The sequence below is a fragment of the Miscanthus floridulus genome, chromosome 16, assembly GCF_019320115.1.
Source record: "Miscanthus floridulus cultivar M001 chromosome 16, ASM1932011v1, whole genome shotgun sequence".
Taxonomy (NCBI): Eukaryota; Viridiplantae; Streptophyta; class Magnoliopsida; order Poales; family Poaceae; genus Miscanthus; species Miscanthus floridulus.
In genome coordinates this window covers 68,351,574-68,375,796 of record NC_089595.1, presented here as the reverse complement: position 1 = coordinate 68,375,796, position 24,223 = coordinate 68,351,574, and the positions used below count along the sequence as shown (strand labels likewise).

Here is a 24,223-nt window from a genome sequence, read left to right as displayed (position 1 = left end):
TGCAGCATCTTAATCCTAATGGAATCCAACACATTGCGACATTCGTCGCCCTATGTGAGGGGTTTCTGGGGATTAGTCCCCACTTCGACCTGTGGTGGTACTTCTTTGCCGTCACCCTCCTAAAGAAGCGGGAGAAGAAGCAGGAGTTGAATGTGCAGATGGGATGCACCAGCATTCAACTATGTAACAACTAGGTCAGCGAGTACCCATCGATGCCTCTGTCGACCTCCAACAAGGGGTGGCATTCGCATTGGTTCTATGTCAAGAATAATGCAGCCGTCCCCTTGCCAAAGTTCACCGGGCGCCTCATCAAAGAGGTCCCTCTGGGTCGATCTTAGAACCACGATAGCCCAAAGGCTTGAGGCCGAGAGCATCTCTGCCAGACTAGTCATGGAGCTTGCCAAGGCACGGGGGATCCTTGAGGTGGAGAGCAATGAGCATGATCTCCTGCATGCTGCCGTCAGGGTGGTCTTTGATGACCTAGAGGTGGCGCGGCCGGAGGGAACTAGCTCGCTTGCGGCCTCTGCTGCCGTAGAAATCACGGCATGGGTGCGCTAGCTTGAGAGGGAAGCTCTTCGCTCTGGGATTACCCAAGCCTTCGCCATCACCCACTCTGACTATGCTGACAGTATCGACTTGGAGACAATGAGCCTTGGCTTCGCGCCTGGTAGCGAAGCCTCTGAGTTGGATGAAATAGAGAAGGCGATGGCTCCTGTCGCGCGGAACCTGGTGAACAAGGTTGAATATATAGTTCTCCCCTAGAGGGGGTAGTTAGTTAGATAGGCTGGATATGCGTTTTTGTAACCCGTGAACAAGTGTCAATCCTTATCTATCATGAAAACAATTTTGTAACTATTTTATTTGATTTGTTTGATTGAACTTGTTTTTCTTCCCTTTTTATGTGCGAAAGAAATTCTCACGCATTCTGACCCCTCCATTTGTTAAGACCGTAGGGCTCGAGGTGAAGAGGAAAAAACTTCGAATCACGCTGGTGAGCAATGATACCATAGCCGTCGAGGCATAGATTTTTTGCGGTTCAATAGGCACACATAGTTTATTCATTTCCGCTAACTTTGCCACTAGGCTTAACGTGAGGAAGAGATCTTATGCGGCGACTATTTTAGAAAAGGTATACTTATACCTTTATCAACGCCCGAGTGAGATCCGCCCCTTTGCCACTGTTGGGGTCGAATGTCACTAAAAATCGAGGGGAGGATAGCGAAACTTAGGAGAATGCATCTCTTGTATTCGCACGTACCCTCGCCCTAGTATGTTAGCTATTATTCTGCGACCGTGCGTTAGGTCTCCTTGTAAGTCCAATCTTCCTCGAGCCCCCACACATGGCGGGGATTCGCTCAAGGGTTGGCTCATTTTTGTGACTGTCGCCCCATCCACGATTTTCGCAATCGGAGGGGATGAGTTAACGCCACCTACCTCGATGGCTCAAGTGATGTCCTCGGTGAGCTCGCTAGCGGGCATGTTCGAACAGGATCCAGTTCTGTCACTTGTGGCGGGATCGGCAAAGCCCTTAGGGTGCATTCTGTTGCTCCTTAACCCGCCGTCCAACAGATTCCCCCTCAATGGGGATTCTATGGGCTCAGCTAGAGGCTAGGATCAAACAAGAAGGTTGAGACGACCTTGTCCACTTCTAAGCAGGACGGGCATAGGCCACTAAGGCTCATCTGCATTTTCCCCCCTGGCTCTTTGTTTGACATGAGGTGGCCTTGGGCCTTCCACGATTCGCCCTTTGAACCATGACCTTTCGATCTAGGATCAGGTGGCTCGAGCCCTCAAGCCCCATGGGGTTAGGTAGGGGTCGGCCATGAGTCCTGCGTCACCCCCATCCTTGGTTTCCGCAACTAGAGGCCCATCCTCAGTTTCCATAACCGGAGGGCCTGAGCTAATGACACTTGCCACGACAGCTCGAGTGTCGTGCTCAGTGAGCTTGCTAACAGGCATGTTTGAGTGGAATCCGGGTCTATCATCCACTAATGGGGTCGGTAGAGCCCTCATGTGGCATTCCACTACTTCTTAACCTGCCCCTTGGTAGATGCCTGAGCCGTTCGATAGGCTCAGGTGGCCCATTGGCCTCTCCTCGATGGAGATTCTGTGGTTTTGGCTCGAGGTTAGAATCGAACGAGAAGGGTCGAGATGTCCCTATCTGCTTCTAAGCGGGGTCGGGCAAGGCCACTAGGGCTCATCTCGGTTTTTCTCCCCTAGCTCTGTTTGACATGAGGCGGCCTTGAGCCCTTCACGAGCTGGCCTTCGAACCTCAGTCGATCACCGTTCACATCGAATGGGATGACTTCTACTTCGTGACGCGACTCGAAGCATTGTGAGGTAGCAACTACGTGTGTAATGCTCAGATGTACGAGATGATTGAATAGACGAATGTATAAATGATCATAGTTTAAGAAAAAATAGGGGTCGATAATGTTACCTCGATGGCACGAGTGACGGGTTCTAGGAGCTCTTTACCAGATATGTCCATGCAGGGTTTGGGTTCGATGTCTGGCATACAGTGCATGAGACTCCCATTCATCAGTATCTGTCATTTGGTAGCGGCCCAAGCCGTTCAATCGATTTGGGTGACCTGATAACCTCTCCCTGATGGAGATTCTATAGGTAGGCCCCTCCAAATCCTTCTCATGAAGGTGGAGACTAAGGTTTGGAGTGCAGAGACAAGAGCTCTGATCGTGCTGGTGGACCAAAACGTCATAGCCACCGGTCGTAGGGTCCTAGCGGTCAAACCAGGCCTACTCAAAGTTTGTGCCCGCACACTGTGCCTTCGGTTTTTTAAACCTAAGGAGGGGCTAGGCAAAGAGAATGTCTAGCGAATAGACACCCTTGCCAGCCCCCGAGCAATTCCTGACCCTCAGCCGTCACTGGGGTCAGAAGCTCGGTAATGAAATTAATACGTAAAGTAAGCAAGTGAGAATGCTTATCTTTCGGCCACGGTCTTGAGCCATCCGATCAACCTAGGAACCGGTTTTACCTTGATGGTAAGTGTGGTGGGTTCGGCAGTGGCCAAGCTGTCCGGTCAACTTGTGTTTCCTGTTGAGACAAGATTTTCCTATGGGAGTAGAGGACGAGAGTATCTCGCACAAGAATTTAGTTGGGAAAATAAGCCAAGCGATGAACTTATGCAAAAATGGACAAGTTCTCAAATTTCGTTACATCAAATAGCTTTTCAGCTCTTCCCTCCCTTCTTTCTATAGAGAGGTTTAGCGTGTTCCGACCCTTTCTGTTGTTAAGGCCATAAAAGCTTGGAGTGCGGGCGAGCCAGTTCTGATCACGCTGGTGATCAAATGTGCCATAGCCACTGGGGCGTAGGTTTCTCACAGTCCAACCAGTTATACTCAGAGCTTGTTCCCAAAAACCTAGCTCCTAGGCATCAACATGAGAAAGAGAGGCTGACATAGAGAATGTTTGCAAGGTAAATACACTCATACCAGCCCCTGGGTGAGACCCGACCCCTCGCCATTGCAGGGGTCGGATGTCACAAAGGATAGGGGATTTGATAACGAAACAGATCAGAGAAAGTATGCGTTTATTTAGGGGTAAAAGCGACATAGCTGCTCAATGTTCCAGGCATTAGTGAAGACCTCACCGTCGATGGTTTTTAGCTTATAAGTGCCTGGTTGGAGTACCTCCACGACAACATATGGTCCTTCCCATGGTGGGGAGAGCTTGTGGCGGTCCTTGTTGCTCTGTACAAGGTGGAGGACTAGGTCCCTCACGTTGAAGGCTTGGCCTCGCACCCATCGGCTATGGTACCATCACAACGCCTATTGGTACTTGGCCGAACAGAAGAGGGCAATGTTGTGTGCTTCGTCTAGCTAGTCGATGGCATCCTCATGGGATGCCTTGGCTCCTTGTTCATCGTATGCCCTGATCCTTGGTGCTCCATAGTCGAGGTCAATTGGGAGGATAGCCTCGGAACCATAGACCAAGAAGAAGGGTGTGTAGCCGGTGGCTCGACTGGGGGTTGTCCTTAGGCTCTAGAGTACTGAAGGAAGTTCAGCGACCCAGCGTGCGCCAAATTTGTCCAACCGGTTGAAGATCCTAGGTTCGAGGCCTTGTAGTTCCATGTCGTTCGTGCGTTCCACCTACCCATTCGTTTGGGGTGTCCTACAGAAGCCCAGTCGATGTGGATGTGATGTTCATCGCAAAATCGGGGGAACTTCTTCCCAGTGAACTATGTGCTATTGTCCATGATGATGGAGTTCGGGACTCCGAAGCGATGGACGATGTCGAGGAAGAACAGCACAGCCTGCTCGGATTTGATCACGGAGATCGGCCGAGCTTCTATCCATTTTGTAAACTTGTCAATGGTGACAAGCAAGTGAGTATAGCCTCCAGGCGCCTTTTTGAGTGGTCCAACTAGATCGAGTCCCTAGACCATGAATGGCCAGGTGATGGGGATCATCTAGAGTGCTTGGGCCAGAAGGTGAGTTTGCCAAGCATAGTACTAGCACCCTTTGTAGGTGCGTACGATTTGCTCGGCATCGGCTTCCATGGTAGGCCAGTAGAAGCCCTGTTGGAATGCGTTTCCGACTAGGGTTCTGGGCATGGCATGGTAACCATAGACCCCACCATGGATATCGCTCAGCAAATGCTTCCCCTGTTTGAAGGGGATGTAGCACTGCAGGATCTCGGTGTGGCCTCGTTTGTAGAGTTCGCCCTCCACAAGAACAAAGGACTTGGCATGACGTGAGAGACGTCAGACCTCCGTCCTATCTATTGATAGTGTGTCACAGAGGAGGTAGTCGAGGTAGAGTGTTCTCCAGTCGACCAGAGGGTCGGGCTCTATCGCTGGATCCTCTTCGAGCTCCATGACTTCAGAGCCGGATGTAGCTGATGGTTGTTCGGACCCTAGGTTGGGATTGGACGGACCTTTGCTGCCCTGTTTTTGACTCCTTGTAGCGAACTGAGGGCTTGTACTGGTCACTAGCGAAGACGCCTGTTGGCATCGGCTCTTGGCCGGATGTAGATTTCGCAAGTGCGTCAGCTGCCTTGTTGAGACGCCTCTGGATGTGATTGAGTTCAAGGCCATCAAACTTGCCCTCCAACCGGTAGACTTCTTGGCAGTACGTGGCCATCTTAGCATCATGGTAGTTTGACTCCTTCATGACCTGGTCGACGACCAGCTAGGAATCTCCTCGAACATCGATTCATCAAACGCCCAGCTTGATGGCAATGCATAGGCCATTAACAAGCTCCTCATATTCAGCCATATTATTGGAGGAGGGGAAATGGAGATGGACCATGTACCTCATGCGTACCCTGAGGGGTGACATGAAGACCAGACCCACATCGGTGCCCTTCTTCATTAATGATCCGTCGAAGTACATCATCCAGTACTCTTGATCGACGACTACTGGTGGCATTTGGACCTCGTTCCATTCCACGATGAAATTAGCCAACATTTGGGACTTGATGGCTATCCGGGAGGCATACGTAATGCCCTGCCCCATTAGTTCAATCGCCCATTTCACAATTCTTCCCATGGCATCTTAGTTTTGGGTGACCTTGCCGAGGGGGAAGGACGTCAAGACCGTCACTAGATGTGACTCAAAGTAGTGGCATAGCTTCCTCCTAGTGATGAGGATAGCATACAAAAGCTTCTAGATTTGGGGGTAGCGGGTCTTCGAGTCAGATAGGACCTCGCTGACGAAATACATAGGGCACTGTACTTTGGGGGTGTGCCCCCTCTTCTTCCCGCTCCACTACTAGGGCGGCGCTGATCACTTGTGTGGTGGCCACGATGTATAGCAGAAGGTGTTCTCCCTCGATGGGAGGAACCAGGACTGGGGCCTTTGTTAGGAGCTGCTTAACCATGTCAAGTGCTTTCTAGGCCTCAAACGTCCATTCGAAGTGATCAGCCTTCTTCAGAAGTCGATAAAGGGGGAGACCTCATTCACCGAGGCGTGAGATGAAGTGGCTAATGCGGTGAGGCACCCTATAACTCGCTATGCCCCCTTTATATTCTGAATCAAACCCATCCTTGTGATAGCTAAGATCTTCTCTGGGTTGGCCTCAATGCCACGCTCAGAGATGATAAAACCAAGCAACAAGCCCCTTAGGACCCCAAAAACACACTTGTCGGGATTGAGTTTGATGCCATTTGCTTGGAGTTTTGCAAAGGTCTACTCAAGATTGGCTACAAGGTGGTCGGCCTGTTTGGATTTGACCACGATGTCGTCCACGTAGACCTCAACGGTTCACCCAATGAGGTCCCCAAAACACTTGAGCATACAATGCTGGTATGTAGCCCCAGTGTTGTTCAGACCGAACGACATTGTGATGTAGCAGAATGATCTGAAGGGGGTGATGAAAGATGTCACGAGCTGGTCAGATTCTTTCATCACAATTTGATGGTACCCAGAGTACGCATCAAGGAAGTAGAGGGTTTTGCACCCCGAGGTAGAATCAACTATCTGGTCTATGCGCGGCAAAGGAAATATATCCTTTGGGCACGCTTTGTTGAGACCCGTATAGTCAACACACATCCTCCATTTCCCACTCTTTTTTCATAGAAGAATGAGATTGGCCAACCACTCTGGGTGGTGCACCTCCTTGATGAATCCAGCCTCCAAAAGCTTTGTGGTCTCTTCCCCGATGGTCATGCGTTTCCCTTCATTGAAGCGACACAAGCGCTGTTTCACCGGCTTGGAGCCTGAATGGATCTTCAAGGTGTGCTCGGTGACTTCCCTCGGGATGCCAGGCATGTCCAAGGGTTTTTATGCAAAGATATCTTTGTTGGCATGGAGGAAGTCGACAAGCGCGTTTTTCTATTTAGAGGAAAGCGCGATGCCAATGTGCACCACCTTGCCGTTAGGGCTGCTGAGATCTATGAGGACCTCTTTAGAGCCCTCCATAGGCTCGAAAGACCCGGTCGACTTCATGGGGTCGGGCGCTTCTTTGGTGACCTCCTTCTTGATGGTGGCGAGCTCTCCGGAGGCGATGATTGTTGTGGCGTGATCGCAGCACTCGACCTTGCACTCATAGGCACGCTGGAAGGAGGTGCGGACGGTGATAATCCTATCAGGGCCCAGTATTTTTAGCTTGAGGTATGTACAGTTGGGGACAGCCATGAACTTCACGTAGCATGGACGTCCTAGGATGGCGTGGTAGGTTCCAAGGAACCCGATGACCTCGAAGGTGAGGGTTTCCGTCCTATAATTGGATGGATCCCTATAGGTAATGGGTAGATCGATCTGCCCCAAGTGGCATGGCCTACTCTCTAGGCACGATGCTGTGGAAAGGTGCTCTGGTTGGGCAGACGTGCGTCCGGTCGATGCCCATTTCGTCGAGCGTCTTGGCATACATGATGTTGAGGCTGCTGCCTCCATCCATCAATATTTTGGTGAGTCACTTCGTACCAACGATTAGGTCAACCATGAGCGGATATCTCCCCAGATGCAGGATGCTCTCTGAGTGGTCGGTCTGATCGAAGGTTATGTCAGACTTAGACCATCGGAGGAAGGCAGGTGTGGCCAGTTCGGTCATATAGACCTCGCGACATGCGACCTTCTGATGGTGTTTGGAGTCGTAGGCCGTCGATCCTCCTCAAAGATCATGAGGCAACCATCCAGCATTAGAAAGCAATTGTCTTTCTCCTTGGCATCGTCTATGGTGGGGTCAGGGTCCTTTCTGTGCTCCCCTTTGTTGGAGCCTCTAGACAAGAACCGCCGCATAAGGCTACAATCCTTGTACATATGCTTGACTGGGAAGGCATGGTTTGGGCATGGCCCCTCAAGCAGTTTTTTGAAAGGGACAATTGACCACGGGACATGCCAAATGAGCACTGACGGCTGGTGGACACCCCAAATCAGCAAAGTTGCTGCTGGACACTGTGTTTCCACTTTGAATTGCCAGAAGACACCGCGCCCTAGTTTTAGCCAAGAAAAGTGATGATTTGCCCAAATTGCCCTTGGGCCAACTGGTCAGCCCATTCCATCCGCCGCGACGCGGTCCTCGTCAGCGAGCCAGACAGCCTCCCAGACGAACCCACCCTCGCTGCCGCTGGCCGTCGAGCTCACACCGTCGCCCTGCTGCTGCGCCCTTCCTCTATACAACCGCACCATGCCTCCCTATCGGCGCATCGCAGCTCCCACGCCTCTCCTCCCCGGTCGCCGCCGCCGGTGCTAGCCCGTCGCGGCGAGGACGCGGTCGTAGCCGCTAGTGCCTGTGGCTACCGGACCACCTCCAGCCGAGTTGAGTAGCTCTACGGGAGCACGCTGGCCGCTCCCGAACTAGCCGCGCCGTGCACCGCCGTTGAGCTGGCCACGCATGGCGGCGCTCGCAAGCAGCAGCTCCGCTGTGGCCTCGTGGGCGCATGCGAGCAGCCGCTCTGCCACGGCCTCGCCGGCGCGCGTGACCAGCCGGTCCGTCGCGGCCTCGCAGGCACGCATGCGAGTAGCAGCTCCGCCGCGTCCTCGTGGGCGCATGAGTAGCAGCTTCGCCGTGGCCTCGCGGGCAGGCACACGAGCAGCAGCTCCGCCGCGGCCTCGCCGGCACGGGCGAGCAGCCGGTCCGCACGGCCTCATGGGCACGCGTGCGAGCTGCGGCTCTGCCATGGCCTCGCCGGCGTGTGTGAGCAGCAGCTCCGCTGCGGCCTCATGGGCGCGCGTGCGAGCTGCGGCTCCGCCATGGCCTCATGGGCGCAAGTGTGCGCCACCGCGGCCGGGAAGCCTCCTCTGGCCAGGAACAGCGGGCTCCGGCGCCTCCTTTGCCCCCAAATTCATGACGCGTCTGTGCAGAGCTCACCTTGCTGCCGGCGCCCTCTCCTCCGTTTCTCCTTCAACGGCGGGAGGCCGACGGCTGGCACAGAGAAAGAAAGGGGGAGGAAGAAGAATGGGCTGACCAGTTGGGCCAAGGGCAATTTGGGCAAATCATCACCTTTCTTGGCTGAAACCGGGCGCGGTGTCTTCTAGCAATTCAAAGTGGAAACATAGTGTCCAACAGCAACTTTGCGGATTTGGGGTGTCCACCAGCCGTCGGTGCTCATTTGGCATGTCCCGTGGCCAATTGTCCCTTTTTGAAATGGTTCGGAGTGCCCTCCGTGGGCTTCCGACCACCCCTACGGTCAGTGGTGGCCACGAGCGAACCCTCACACCATTGCTTCTTGTTCTTCTTTTTGGTGGGACAATTGAAGGTGCCTTCGCTGGCGTCCTCGTCTTGCCTCGCCTTGCCATCGAGGCGATCAGAGATGGCTCCGACCGCTTCCTCGCCCGAGGCATGGCCGGTGGCGATGTCTAGGAGTTCCTTGGTGGTTCACGGGCCCTTGCATCCCAGCTTATGAACCAGAGACTTGCAGGTAGTCCCAGACAGAAAAGCTCCTATAATGTTGGCGTTAGCAACGCTAGGTAGCTCATTGCATTGCCAGGAGAAGTGCCGGATGTACCCATAGAGGGTTTCACCAGCCTTCTGTTGGTAGTTTTTGAGGTCCCATGGGTTCCCAGGGCGCTCGTATGTGCCCTAGAAGTTCTCCACAAAGATCTCCTTTAGGTCCGCCCAACTCTAGATTCTGTTGGACGGCAGGTGTTCCAACCACGCTCGTGCCGAATCGGCCAAGAACAGTGGAAGGTTGCAGATAATGAAGTCATCATTATCCGCACCACCGGCTTGGTAGGCAAGCCAATAGTCTTTGAGCCATAGTCCAAGGTTTGTTTCCCCAGAGTACTTTGGGATATTGGTTGGTGGTCGGTACCTCAGCGGGAAAGCAGCGTTAAGGATGTGATGGTCGAAGGCCTAAGGCCCCAGCAGGCTAGGGCTTGGGCTTCAGTCCTCACCACTATCGTAGCGTCCACCACATTGAGGGTGATAGCCATGTCTGGCTCCCTATCTCGGGTCATCGTAGGCACATCTGCAGGCACGAGGTTGTTGCGCACGTCACGGTTGTGGCCGAGATGCTAACGCACTAGGACCATGGTGCGCTACCTACTTCCTTATGGTTCTAGGTGGACTGACGCATCCCTATCAGGGCATTCTGAGAGCGTGCACTGGCTGGCGTCGAGCTCGCATCGCTGAGACAATGAGCTCTCGGCCTGCTGCGCCGCTGCACGCTTGAGCAACATGCAAATCTCGTGGTGGGCCTGACGATCCTCGGGCGTCATGGCCTCTGGAAGGCCATGGAGCAAGGCCACTGTGACGGCGATGTTTTGGCTTGCCCAGGCGAAGCAAGAGAGGGCTTCATCATCTACAATGATCCTCTGGTTCATGTCATGGGCCATGGCGCATGCGCGCCCACCATCTCTGCGGCGCTCTATCTCCTGGTCAAGCTCCGTGCATTCCTGCTCGAGATGGAGTCATGCTTCCTCGATCTCTCGGTGTCGAGCTTTCAGCTGCTCCACCAACATGTGTGGCAGGGCCGCTGTCTCCCTCTCGGCCTCGTCGCCAAGGTCGTTTGTTGGAGTAACCTCCCCCTCATGGACGCTTTTGATGTGTCCCTCAGGGATACCTACCATGAAGCATTCATGAGAGGGGTGATGTCTTCCCCTACTAGAGTCAAAGTCAGAGGGCGACCCTAGCTCCTCTGCCAGGATGGCGTGGAAAGATTCCGCGATGTGTTTGATCACCCCCATGAATTCGTTGTTTGCGGGGGATGGGATCATGCGCTGTACCACAAGGTGGCTAACGGTCGCCATGGAGTTGCGGAGACCGAACGGAAGCACTGTCGGGGCGCTCCGTGTGGGGTGTTCTGGAGAGAGGGTGAGGCAGTGTGGGTCCTCCCTAGATGGCTGGGGTCCCAGGGAGATGTCGAGCTGGCGCTCAAGCCTCCCATAATTGAGGCTGATGGAGGGGAGAGGTTGGATGGTGGCGTGAGCCAATGCCAACTCTCCTCTCACTGCGACGATGAAGTCTAGGTCACCGAAGCACACGTGTGCACCCAGGACCTAGCCAATTCCGTGGCTAGCCATCCATGGCCTGATGTTAATGTTGGAACGCGCAAAGGTCCCCTACCTGGCACGCCAACTATAGGTGTTTCGAGTAAACACCAACGAGTAAATTTGTATTATTGCGTGTTTGACTCAGATGGTATGCTAAAAGACATAAGGTTTATACTGGTTTGGGCAGAATGTCTCTACGTCCAGTTTGCGGCTATTGCTCGTGTTATTAGCACTAAAAAGTTCGTAGTAGGGGTTACAAACAGACGAGAGAGGGACGGGTCCTAAGTCTCTGATGGAAAGGTTGAAAGGGCGTTGAGAGCTTGGTTGCTACTCAACTATGTGTGATGCGATGCATGGTGTGTTCTATTAATCCATCCCCTTAGCGGGGTGCCCCGCCTTCCCTTTTATAGACCAAGAGGAAGCAAGGATTACAGATGGGAGAAAGGAGAAAAACCAGAGGCCAAGAAAGTCCTTCTTAGGTGCTGGGTCTTCCTTTTCCTCTGAGCCAGCCCAGCTGACATAGCAGACGATGCTAGGCATAGCTCCATGCTGAGCGTCTGTCTGTTGATGATGCCATGCTCTAGCTTGATCAGCAAGTGGTCACATCCCATCCTACCCCAATGGGCGGCGTGACGGACCGGGGTGTCGATCCGCAACCCTACGAGGAACGGACAACACAGTGACCACACGTCCGTCACTGTAGAGGACGCGAGTCTCCTCTTGGACCATAGTGGTTGTCGTATGGTACCGTCAGGATCCGTGCCCAAGGGCCTAATGGCGGCGCCCACAACACTATAAAACAAATGTCGGCGCCTACAACACTGTTCGGGCTCTGACATGCCCAGAAGGGCCTTAAAGCGCCCGTCTTGTCATATCTTATTGGTACTTTCCTATAGGCGTGCAGGGTAGGGTCCTCGGTATTGTGGTTGACTTAAGTGTCCTGCCTTATCTGCGTGCGTAGTTATGAAGGAGCAGCGCGCTGGCGTTGGGTGAGACAGAGCTTGCCCTCGGACGTCGGGCGAGGCGGAGTCTACCCCCGGATGTCGGGCGAGGCGAAGCTAGCCCTTGGGGGTCGGGCGAGACGGAGCCTACCCACGGACGTCGAGCGAGGCGAAGCTAGCCCCTAGGGGTCGGGCGAGGCAGGGTCTGTCCTCGAACGTCGGGTGAGGCGGAGCCAGCTCCCGGACATCGGGCGAGGCGGAGTCTACCCCCGGACATCGGGCGAGGTGGAGCCAGCCCCTGGACATCGAGCGAGGCGGAGTTTGCCCCCAGACATCAGGTGAGGAGGAGCCAGCCCCTGGACGTCGGGCGAGGCGGAGCTAGCCCCCGGACGTCGGGCGAGACGGAGCCAGCTCTCGGACATCGGGCGAGGCCGAGTCTACCCCCGGACATCGGGCGAGGCAGAGCCAGCCCCCGGACGTCGAGCGAGGTGGAGTCGGCCCTCAGAGGTCAGGCAAGGCGAAGCCAGTCCCCGGACGTCAGGCGAGGTGAAGCCAGCCCTCGGACGTTGGGCGAGGCGAAGTCAGCTTGGGGTGGGGCCCATGGTCCCGGTGGACGGACGAGGGGGTGACCCAGTAAGCTGTGTAGTCGTGCTCTTGATTGTGCGGATAAGTCAGTGTTCGACGGTTGTTAGCTCCTCCTCTTTGGGTACCCTGATATTGGTCCCCGATAATTTCGCACTTTGAATTTGGTACTATAAGAATAGATTTTCAAGACCTCTGGATGTATGAAATGGATTAAGTATTGTAACTCGTTCTCATTATTGGATCCTTGGAGAAAAATGTGGATCTTTCGGGCTCTCCCTTGGGGTGTGCCCGATGGAACTCGCTCGATATAGCTTGCTTTCGGGGTGCTTAGTGTCTGGTGGAAGACGAGCACCTCCGTAAGTGCGTTATTTCAGGCGGTTCTGCCATAGAACATTCCTTTCTAGAATCCCAATGGTTGTCACATTACGGGCAAAGTTGATTTCTAGCTTAGAGCTTTTCATTTCTCCTACACAGATCGTGGTGCAGACATGGTGTCAGGGAGGAAGCAGTTGGAGCGATTCTACCTTCACTGCTGATTTTTGAATTCCTACAATGTTTTTTTATTGCTTCAAATTTTAAGATACATATCTCCTAGACTTCAGCCGCCTGAAATCTTGGAGGCATTTCGGGCATCAAGTTTGGGGAGAGGGTTGTCATTGCCGTTTTCTGGTTGCCGGCAACCTTATAGGAAAGTCGCTGGGTAGCAGGCCAGCCAGGCGGAGGAGGCGGGCGCGGGAGGAGGCGGGCCCGGGCGAAGCGGTGAGATGTCGGTGACGCCGCTAGCTGCGGGCGGAGGAGGATGGTGGTTGGGTCAGATAAGGGCGGGGAGTCGTGGATGGAGGTTGGTTAGCGGTAGGCGGGGGCAAGCATAGGCAGTCGATCTGCTAAAATGAAGCGACACTATTGCTGTAGACGGGAGGAACAACAAAGGGTGATGGCCAACAGAAAACGTCGCCTAAGTTTTGGATGTACTATGATGACAACAAAATGAGTTTTGATTTCTAGACGACTGAAGTCATTAACAGATTAAACATCAATATGTGTTCTGAGCTCTCCGTGGATAATCAACCATGCCTCATTTGAAGGTATGAGCCCTCCTTAAGAAAGTGATTTTAGCTGATACTTATCTGAAAAAATGATTGGTTCCCCTTCACTCGATGCCTGATTTGATTGAACAACATCCGGCTCGAGCAATCAAACCCATATAATATACAACTTTTGTTTGTGCACCATAGCTCAGTTAGCCCATGATGATGTAGCCGACAAACACTTGCGTTCTGTTCGTCTGAGCTTATAAATCAGAATCAGCTCCATTTTTCAATTATAGAATAGTGTTTTTCTCTCACAACAATTAACCAAACAGAGCGTTGGTAATCAAGCTTTGCCAACTGTCTTCTCTTCAGCACTGATATGGTAACAATACAACACACATTAATACTCAAATTATCGCGACATTGTTTTTTCCAATTGCAACACAAAGATATTTACGAACTTTGTTTTTAAATTAAATATTACTTTACTATTTAATTTCATAATATTATTATCGTATCATAGCGTCCTATCGTTCTGAGTACATGAGTTTAGCTGTCCGCAGCGCACGGGCACGAGTACATATTAAAGACGAAACTGCGATCGTCCACACTCCACACCTGCCTTCGGTCTGCCTCGCTCACCTGCCTCCCTAACCCACGAACCCACCGGCTTCCTCAACCGTCCTCAGAAAATAAAACGCGACTCCAGGCGACTCGCCCCTCCGCCGAGCGCCCCAGAGGCCGCCGCCGCCGAGCGCCTCCAACGCTGCCTCCGTTGAGCGCCCCCAACGTCGCCGCCGCTGAGGGCATCAGACGCGGACGCGGACGCGGACGCGGGAAACGGCGCCCTCCTCCTCCTCCTCCTCCTGCAGCGGCGAGCCCACCTCTCCGCCGCCTCCTCATCCTCCTGTGGCGGCGACGGCGGCGGGTACATCGGCGTGAGCCCAGCCCTACTCGACGGCAGCAACCCGGGCGCACCTCTCTCTCTCTCTCAGATCCGCCCTCGCCCGCTTGGCACTCGAGGCTGCCGCCGGACTGTCCCGCCCTGCCCCGACGAGGAGCCGGCGAGGCCCTGCAACGAGTGCTGGTAGGAACCCGCTGGGTGACACCACCTAGCTCGATCTGCTCCACGGCCTTGCAAGAGAGCAGCCGAGAAGGTTAGTTGTCGAACGTCGGCGTTACTTGATGCTACCGCCTACCTCAAGCACCCATGTACGCCACCATCTCAGCTGATGAAAGTTGCCTTGTGCCTTTTGCTGTCAAAGCAAACCTGTGTAAAACACTGAAATAGTAGCTGCAACGCGTGATTCTGTTTATGTCTCTATTCTTAATTCATAAGGAAATTATACGTGTATATTTACAAGTGCAGAGTGTTATAACTTTAGGATCGTCTAGCAGTGATCTAGCGGGTACAACTTTGGGATCGGTAGACAGTGACAGAGAGAAGTAGAGGAAGAGTGGGAGGAGTTTACCAGAGGGTTTGACAGGGGCGGAGGAAGAGGATCCGGCGGCGGAGGAGCTGCCCTCGGCCATCGCGTCGGGGCAGAGGGGAGGTGCGTCGGTCGGTGAAGTAGTAGACGATGGTGCAGTGCAGTGGCGGCGGGCGGAGGTGCTTTCCGTCACTGGCTGCGCCCCTAGGATCGGGTTAGGGTTTGTAGGTGGGTGTGGCGGCTCACGGTGAACCTCGTGCCTTGAGCCGTCGGCCCCCACCTTCTTTTTATAGCGCAGGGTGACAGGGCCCCTCCAGCCATAGTGGGCTGGGCGCCCCCGATCAGGGCGCGTGGGTCAAGGGGCCCGAGTTGGGCCGTTGGGCCCAACTCGGGATTGAGATCATTCTAACATTCTCCCCCTTGATCTCATCTTTAATTTTATCTTTAACTTTACTCTTTCACTTTAACCTTTTCATTTTACTTATTCCATCTCAGATTTGTGCATAGAACATGTTTCATCGTCACAGTCTATTGCCGTTGGATTTCACAGCTACAATACACATCTCTGGTTTGAAATAAATAAATACTTTATCTTTGGGCCCTTATTATTATCCAGGAATCATAGGCTTCTCCTTAAACCCATGCTGGCTACGTGTTCAACGAACACTTTGGATGGTAAGCCTTTTGTAAGCGGATCCGCGAGCATCTTTTCAGTGCTTATGTGCTCAAGATTTATAACACGATCCTGGATTTTCTCTTTCACAACATAGTACTTTATGTCAATGTGTTTGGCAGCACCACTTGACCTATTGTTGTGAGCATACTCTATAGCTGGATTATTATCACAGTATAGAGTCATTGGTCCATTGATGTCATCGACCACTTTTAAACCGGGTATGAATTTCTTTAGCCAATTCACCTGCCCTGATGCCTCATAACATGCCACAAACTCGGCATACATAGTAGAGTTTGTAGTAACTGTTTGTTTTGAGCTTTTCCATGATATAGCTCCTTTTGCGAGAGTGAACACATATCCAGATGTGGACTTTCTGTCATCTCCCGCATAATCAGAATCTGAGTATCCCAAGATCTTTAGGGATTCAGATCTTCTGTATGTTAGCATCAGGTCTTTTGTACCTTGTAAATATCGCAAAACTTTCTTTACCAATTTCCAGTGTTCAACACCTGGATTACTTTGGAATCTGCCAAGCAACCCGGTTACATAAGCCAAGTCAGGGCGTGTGCATACTTGAGCATACTGTAAATGTCCAACAGCTGAAGCATATGGAACACTTTTCATTTGGTTGAGCTCATACTCATTCTTGGGACACTGAAAATCCCCATACTTATCGCCCTTGACTATAGGTGCAGGTGAAGGACTACATTTATGCATCTGGAATTTCTCCAAGACCTTTTCAATGTATGCCTTTTGAGACAGTCCTAATACCCCCTTTCTTCTATCTCGGTGAATTTCTATGCCCAAAACATAGGAAGCTTCACCAAGATCTTTCATCTCAAACTTTGAGGACAAAAATCTTTTTGTCTCCTGTAGTAGACTCATATCATTACTTGCAAGTAAAATATCGTCTATGTACAGGACTAGGAAAATGTATTTCCCATTCTTAAACTTTGTATAAACATAATTGTCCTCGACATTTGCTTTAAACCCAAAATTCTTTACAGTTTTATCAAACTTCAAGTTCCACTGCCTTAAAGCTTGCTTTAACCCATAAATCGATTTCTTTAGGCGACATCCCATCTTTTCTTTGCCTTCCACGACAAAACCTTTCGGTTGTGCCATGTATACATTTTCCTCCAAATCCCCATTTAGGAATGCCGTCTTCACATCCATCTGATGCAACTCTAAATCATAGTGTGCCACCAATGCCATTATTATTCTGAGAGAATCTTTACATGAGACTGGAGAAAAGGTCTCAGTGTAATCAATTCCCTCCCTTTGTGTGAAACCTTTAGCCACAAGTCGCGCTTTAAATCTCTCTATCTTCCCTTGGGAGTCATATTTTATTTTGTAGACCCATTTACAGCCTACTGTTTTGGCTCCTTTGGGAATTTCTTCCAAGTCCCAAACATCGTTGGCACTCATCGATCTCATTTCATCTTCCATGGCTTCAAACCACTTGGATGAATGATCGCTTCTCATGGCTTGTTCAAATGAGGTGGGATCACCCTCCATTTGATACTCTTCAGTGATATTATTTAACTCATATATATCACTGGAGATAGCTGGCCTTCTTTCTCTTTGAGACCTTCTAGGGGCCTCTACATTTGGCACATCTACTATTGGAGGCTGAGATTGCTCCCCCTCATTTGTGGCAACATTTTCAATGGGTTCCTGCTGAACAGGTTCCTCATTTTCCTCTGTTGTTACCACAGGAGGAACAACAACAGGTTCTTGCTCCACAGTGTCTTGCACTATTGGTGCAGGAACAATAGGTAGCTCGAAAAATGGCTCCTGAATCACAGGATTGGGTGCACACACCCGCTTCTCTTCAAGATCAATTTTCCGAGTAGCCATACTCTCCCTCATCATTTCATCCTCTAAAAATATAGCGTGTCTCGTTTCCACAAACTTTGTGAGTCTATCGAGACAGTAGAAACGATAACCTTTTGACCTTTCAGGATAGCCAATAAAATGGCAACTCACTGTTTTGGGATCAAGTTTCCCAATATTTGGGTTAAACACTTTAGTCTCAGCAGGACACCCCCACACACGCAAGTGATCTAGTGAAGGTACCCTTCCTGTCCATAATTCATACGGTGTTTTGGGCACCGATTTACTTGGCACTCTATTGAGAATATGAATGGAGGTTTTTAATGCCTCTATCCATAAACTCAATGGTAAATCAGAGTAACTCATCATACTGCGCACCATATCCATCAGGGTACGGTTACGCCTTTCAGCTACTCCATTTTGCTGAGGTTCACCCGGCATGGAATACTGGGCAACTATACCATTTTCCTGTAAGAACCTTGCGAAAGGTCCAGGAACTTGACCATATGGGGTATGCCGACCATAGTACTCCCCCCACGGTCGGACCGGACTAGCTTAATCTTTAAACTATGCTGATTTTTCACTTCAGCCTTAAATATTTTAAACTTATCCAATGCTTCATCTCTTCCTTTAATTGGATAAATATAGCCAAACCGGGAGTAGTCATCTGTGAATGTAATGAACGAGTCATAGCCATCCACACTCTTTACAGGAAAGGGACCACAAATGTCAGTGTGAATGATCTCTAATATTCCTGTGCTTCGTTTGGCATTCTTTTTAATTTGCTTTACATATTTTCCTTTTATGCAATCGATGCATTGCTCTAATTCAGCGAATTCCAAAGGAGGAAGAATTTCATTCTTTACTAGTCTTTCTATTCTCCCCCTCGAAATATGGCCTAAACGACAGTGCCATAATTTCGCCGTTGCGTTTGTAGTTCGCTTTCTTTTTCTTTTCTCATTTGTAGACGAGGAAACGCTATCATTCACATTACATATGGAATTCACACTTTCACATAGCGATAACATATATAATTCGTCTTGTCGGAAGGCAAGACCAACACAAATATCATTAAACCAAATGACACATTTGCCATGTCCAAAATTACAGGTAAAACCTGAATCATCCAACTTTATTACACTTATCAAATTGCGCTGCAGTGTAGGAACATAAAAAACATCTCTCAAAGTAAGACTATAGCCATTAGGTAAATCTAATGCTACATCTCCAATTGCCTCTACTGCAGCCTGTACGCCATTCGCAACGCTAATGGCCTCTTCTCTTTTTAGCGTAGTTCTCGTCGAAATGAATCCCTGTAAAGAGTTTGCAACATGAATAGTTGCACCAGAGTCAATAAACCATGTTGACTTTGAAAACTTTGCATACAGAGATTCATTTACAAATGAAATAATATTCTCACCCTTTTTCTTCATGAGCTCTCTTAACCAATCAGGGCAGTCAGTCTTCTTGTGCCCCTCCTTTCCACAGTGCCAGCACAAGTTTTCACCTGCCTGTGGCTTGCCCTGTTGCTGAAAGTGTGGTTTCTGTTGCATAGGACCTTTCTTTGCTGGGGAGCCAGGATTGAAGGGCCTTTTGCCCTTCCCTTTGACCAGGTTCGCTTGGCCACCAGGTTGGCCATTGATCCTGAGCTCCTCATCAACACACTGAGCAATGAGCTTGTCTAAGTCCCATTTCTCAGGCTGCATGTTGTAGCTTATGACAAAATTCTCATACTCTCTAGGCAAGGAAGCTAAAACAAAATGGATAAGGAGCTGTGGTTGTATCTCCAGTTCCATTCCTTTCAGCTTATTTGCCAAGTGACTCATTTTCAGGATATGGTCACATATGCTACCTCCTTTGAACTTTTCATTTGTCAATTGCCTGAACAAATGGGTAGCATACACTTTGGAGGAACCAGTGAACTGGTTCTTGATCCTCTCAAAGTAAGCAACAGCAGTGTCACACTTTTCAATTGACCCTGTAAGAGCTGGGTCAATTGTATTCTCAATGACAGCACAACATTTCTTGTTGTCACTGACCCATCGAGTATGCTTTATGTCATAAGCCATCTTTATGGGTCCAAAATCTTTCACCCTTTTGTCCCATGCTTCATCACTTTCACTGGCCTCCCGCACCGGTTCCACAGGCACTGTGGGACACGGTTCAGTGAGCACCCAGTCAACCTCAGCTATAGTGAAAGTGAAGTCAATCTTCCTCTTCCACTCAAGGTAGTTGTCTCCCCTCAGTGGTGGAATCTCTCTCAGGGCAGACATCAGGGAGGAACTACCTGAAATTACAATTCATATGAGGTGAGAACATAATATAAAATTTACTTTGCAATAATTCTAAATCACCGTTGGGCAGAAATAGAATTAATGTAGACAACAACTATTAATCCACATCATAATATTGCTATTAATCAACGTTGGTCAGAATAATAACAACATTATAATCACAGTAAAATTATCCATTTTCAAATATTAAACTCTCCCGTTGGTTCGAATTTAATAATGAAAACGATAACAATTTAAATACGCAGCGGAAACTTTAACTTTTGTATAATCAATTTTCCAGAAACATTTGAGAAATAACTTTACTGTTGTCTGAACAAATTATCGTTGGACAAATTTGTGCAGAAAAAGTATCATCTTTCAATTCAAAATGCATTCAAATATGCATCAAAATGATTCTGGAAAATAGAAAAACCATAACTGTAATTTCCAAAAGGCAAAAAACCATTTCGGCCCACAACGCGGAGCCTCGGCCCACGGCCTCCCGCACGCGCGCGCGCGCTGCTGCCTGCTGGCGGCCCAGCCCAGCTCGGCGGCCCGGCCAGCGCAGCGGCCCCGCTTTTTTTTTTTTTTTTTTTTCGTTCGTTGTTTGCGGCCCAAGACACCGAATTCGGCCCGGCCCAGCCGGCCTTTCCCGCCAGCGCCACATGCCGATCCGGTCCCAGGCCCTAACGTGGGCCTGGGCCGGCTAATCGGCCTGCCGCCTCTGCCCGCCTGGGCCAAAAGTTGGCCCGAGCGTTCTCGGCCGCCCAAAACTCATCCGACGGACGAGCGCCAATTTCGGCCGGATCAAAACCAGCGAGCCGGCGCCCCGGAAACCTAACTCCTCATTTCCATCCTCTCCCTTCTTTCTCAGCCGCAGCCGCCGAGCAGCAGAGCGAGGCGAGCACCCATGGCAGCCGCCTGCGGGTCGCCGCCGCCGGCTCACCGGCGGCCCGGCCGGAGCAGGTGCCGGCGGCTCCCTGTGCTCTCCTTCCTTCTTTCTCAAGCGCCGCGCGCTCTCTCTTCTTCTCTCTCTGCGCGGAGCAGCAGCAGCAGCCGGCCATGGCGGCCCGAGAGATGAAGACCGGCGCCACCGCGTGGCTCATCGCCGGCGCGCGCGTTCGCCCTAGGCGGAGCGCGCTGCCGTCGATCCGCCTCGCGACGGTGCCCAGTAGCAGGCGCATGCGCACACCGCACACAGGCGGCGGCGCTGCCCTTTGACCCGCGCGCCGGCGAACGGCGGCGGTCAGCCGCCGGACCAAGGGAGTGGTGCCGGTGGCGGTGAGCACAGGTAGGCCCAGGTAGGACCTCCCGTCTCCTTTCTTTTCCTTTCCCATTCCCAGATCCGTTAGGGTTAGGGTTCAACTTTCTTGATCCGATTGAAATCGGGTCAACAACTTTGATTTGATTCTTGTATACCCAAACTCGAGATCCACTGACTAGGTAGGCCACTGATACCATTGTTATAACTTTAGGATCGTCTAGCAGTGATCTAGCGGGTACAACTTTGGGATCGGTAGACAGTGACAGAGAGAAGTAGAGGAAGAGTGGGAGGAGTTTACCAGAGGGTTTGACAGGGGCGGAGGAAGAGGATCCGGCGGCGGAGGAGCTGCCCTCGGCCATCGCGTCGGGGCAGAGGGGAGGTGCGTCGGTCGGTGAAGTAGTAGACGATGGTGCAGTGCAGTGGCGGCGGGCGGAGGTGCTTCCCGTCACTGGCTGCGCCCCTAGGATCGGGTTAGGGTTTGTAGGTGGGTGTGGCGGCTCACGGTGAACCTCGTGCCTTGAGCCGCCGGCCCCCACCTTCTTTTTATAGCGCAGGGTGACAGGGGCCCTCCAGCTATAGTGGGCTGGGCGCCCCCGATCAGGGCGCGTGGGTCAAGGGGCCCGAGTTGGGCCGTTGGGCCCAACTCGGGATTGAGATCATTCTAACACAGAGTAATCCAAAGTTTCCAATCAGGCCATTAGCTTTGTTGGTTTAGTTGCTTGGTGGTTTCTGTTGATTTTTGTTGCCTGACCCATTTGGATAACCATTTTGTTTGCCTTGCTGCGGGATGAAACACACATACTGTTTTTTAAAATAATTATTATGTTTTAGATTTTTTTAGTTCGGGATTGGAATGCTGTTGCCAAACTTGCGGCGTTTTTATATGGACGGGAGTGAAATGATTATCTTTTTTTAGCATGATCTTGTAATTTGGCTATCGTCTGCAACAACTGTTATTATTATTTGTTGCCTTCAGATACCTAATTAAGATTTTTCCCTACTTTGTAGTCACAGAGAACCTTCGTTTGTACCATGATTCTTACCTTGGTCAGTGGCTCTGGTGATAAAGTGCTAAGATGGATTAGGAAGGCACATGGGGTTCAGAGTTTTAAGTTTTCAGTTTTAAAAAATGTAATATATGAAGTCTGATTTTTGCAGCACTCATATATTCTCTAATATAAACAGTTTTCAGTTTTACACAATGTAATATATGCAGTTTGAGTTGGATATGCAGTTTGAGTGGAGCATTGGTTGCATTTTTGCAAAGATTTTGACTGGGGAGACCTTTATTCCCTGGAAAAAATGTGGAACACCAATGACTGATCCCTTTGGCACACTGTTGACAGATACTATTTTTGCAGGTATGATATTAGTATTCATGAAAATATTGGCATGTTCATCTACAGATTTGAAATGAGAAAGCAATGAGGTACCTGAGCAGCATGAGGAAACAGTAGTGTATAGCACTAAACCAGGAGCTCTCTGATTATTACAAGCTGCTGGCTGTTCTGGGACTGTACTCATTGAATCCAATCTCTGCACTTGGATGTGATTCAAATGTGTTCGGTAATTACCTCTCACTGCCCCATCTTGGAGTCTGGCTTGCTGAAACTGCAGTGCGAATGGGCCTAATGGCTGTTCTGGTGGATGGATATTGGGGATTGAGGGGTGGCACTTTGGCTGGCCCAATCCATGGGCACACTCAGCACGGAGATTCTATGTTTCAGCAGTTTATGAATGTTGTGCCGGGAGTGCTTGCCATTGATTGAGATGGCCAGGAGCTGGGTGCTACAAGGGGAATTGGAGGATGTATTTGCGGAATTCGTTATCATTGGTGGCCAGTGAAAGTGGAATCTTTGTGGCAGGAAGGCTACCTTATTCAATCTGGTATGCTTTTGGTTCTTACTCTCACCGAGTCGGCATCAAGTTCAGGCCCGGATGATCACCATCGACAACAAGCACATCAAGCTCAAGATTTGGGACATGGTCGGTGCCCTCTTACTCTTTACTTCTGCTACTTTCTTTGGTTCTTACACTGCCGTTTAGATACTTCAGGTTGCCATAGGATCTACCACTACCAATTAAGGAAACATAATTGCTTCCTCAGTTGCTTGCTTGCTTGTTCATGGGACTTTAGCTACTCAAGTCTGGTTGGAATTTATGATGTCCAATTGGTATGGCATAAAGTTGTTTTGGGTATCTGTAGTTCAAGATGAAAACATTGTATCTTGCTGAGCTCTGAAGCTGCGATATGGCGGATATTCTTTTTGTTCTTTATAAGTGTGCCTCACCCCACTGAAATTATCGGATTGTTAACGCGCTAAACTATGGGACCGTTTTGTCGATTTAAGTCATCCTTTGTGCCATGCCATAATGTTAATAATATGGAATACCTACGTAGCCACATGCCTCATTCATCTGACCTGATTGCGCTGTCTTTTAACATTGTACAGGCTGGTAAAGAATAATTAGATCTGTAACTAGATCATGCCACAGAGGCGCTGCTGGTACTCTTTTGGTTTATGATATAATGAATGTCAGAGAAGTAACTTTTCTGAAATCGCATAATTGGATAAACTTTTTGATATAATTTTGAGGGGGAGGTGTTCTTGATGCTAAAAGAGATAAGGAAGATATATTTTTACTTTTTAGTGTCCAAGGATTAGCAGAGAAAGCATTTTTCTAGACACTAGAAATTCTCTGATAGTGAAATGGCATTTGCCCATCAGGAAACTTGTCCTGCTCCCCAAAACATTTTGTTTGCTTGTAATATGTATCTTGTTACTGCCACATGATTATGATCTCATACATCTTTTGTCAAATTTGCAGTCTTGTGGAATCAAAGTCAGATATGTAGTCTCTGGCCAATCTGGAGGTGCTGGTAGCTCATCTTCTCAAGGTGGTGGCTGCTGGCTGCTGCAGCTAATCTGCTAACGCTGTTATGTACAAATGCATATCTGTCGTGTCACATACCAGCTACGTTATCTTCATGTTGCTGAGCAAAAAATAGTTACTGCTCCAGGGTGCTTTGTTCTTTGACGCTCCAATGGATAATGTGCCTGAATGACTAAGAGATTCAGTTTATTTATGTCAGGTGTTCATAGACTATGTAAATCACTACATTATTTACTGTTTTTGGTCATTGAGTACTCACGAATTCTGTCCGTTTGCATGTGTAGATAAGATACCTCGATGAATTGTTTGGTATGATATAATTTTTCTTATTCGAATATGTCATATGTGGGTACTCCATGTTTCGGCAAATATGCGTCTTGCATAGCTAGGGAAGCTG

General features: G+C 50.2%; 1 protein-coding gene and 1 long non-coding RNA gene across 2 annotated transcripts; one reads left to right on the top strand and one right to left on the bottom strand.

Moving 5' to 3' along the window:
* Nucleotides 1-6,794: 6,794 nt before the first annotated feature.
* LOC136510787 (uncharacterized) lies at nt 6,795-7,097 on the bottom strand. The gene has a single exon (XM_066505126.1). The coding sequence runs from the start codon at nt 7,095-7,097 to the stop codon at nt 6,795-6,797; it is 303 nt and encodes a 100-aa protein (XP_066361223.1).
* A 7,023-nt stretch (nt 7,098-14,120) lies between these two features.
* LOC136514381 (uncharacterized) lies at nt 14,121-24,111 on the top strand. The gene is made up of 3 exons (XR_010773630.1): nt 14,121-14,609; nt 21,940-22,917; nt 23,761-24,111. It is a non-coding gene; the product is annotated as an uncharacterized lncRNA (long non-coding RNA).
* Nucleotides 24,112-24,223: the final 112 nt, after the last annotated feature.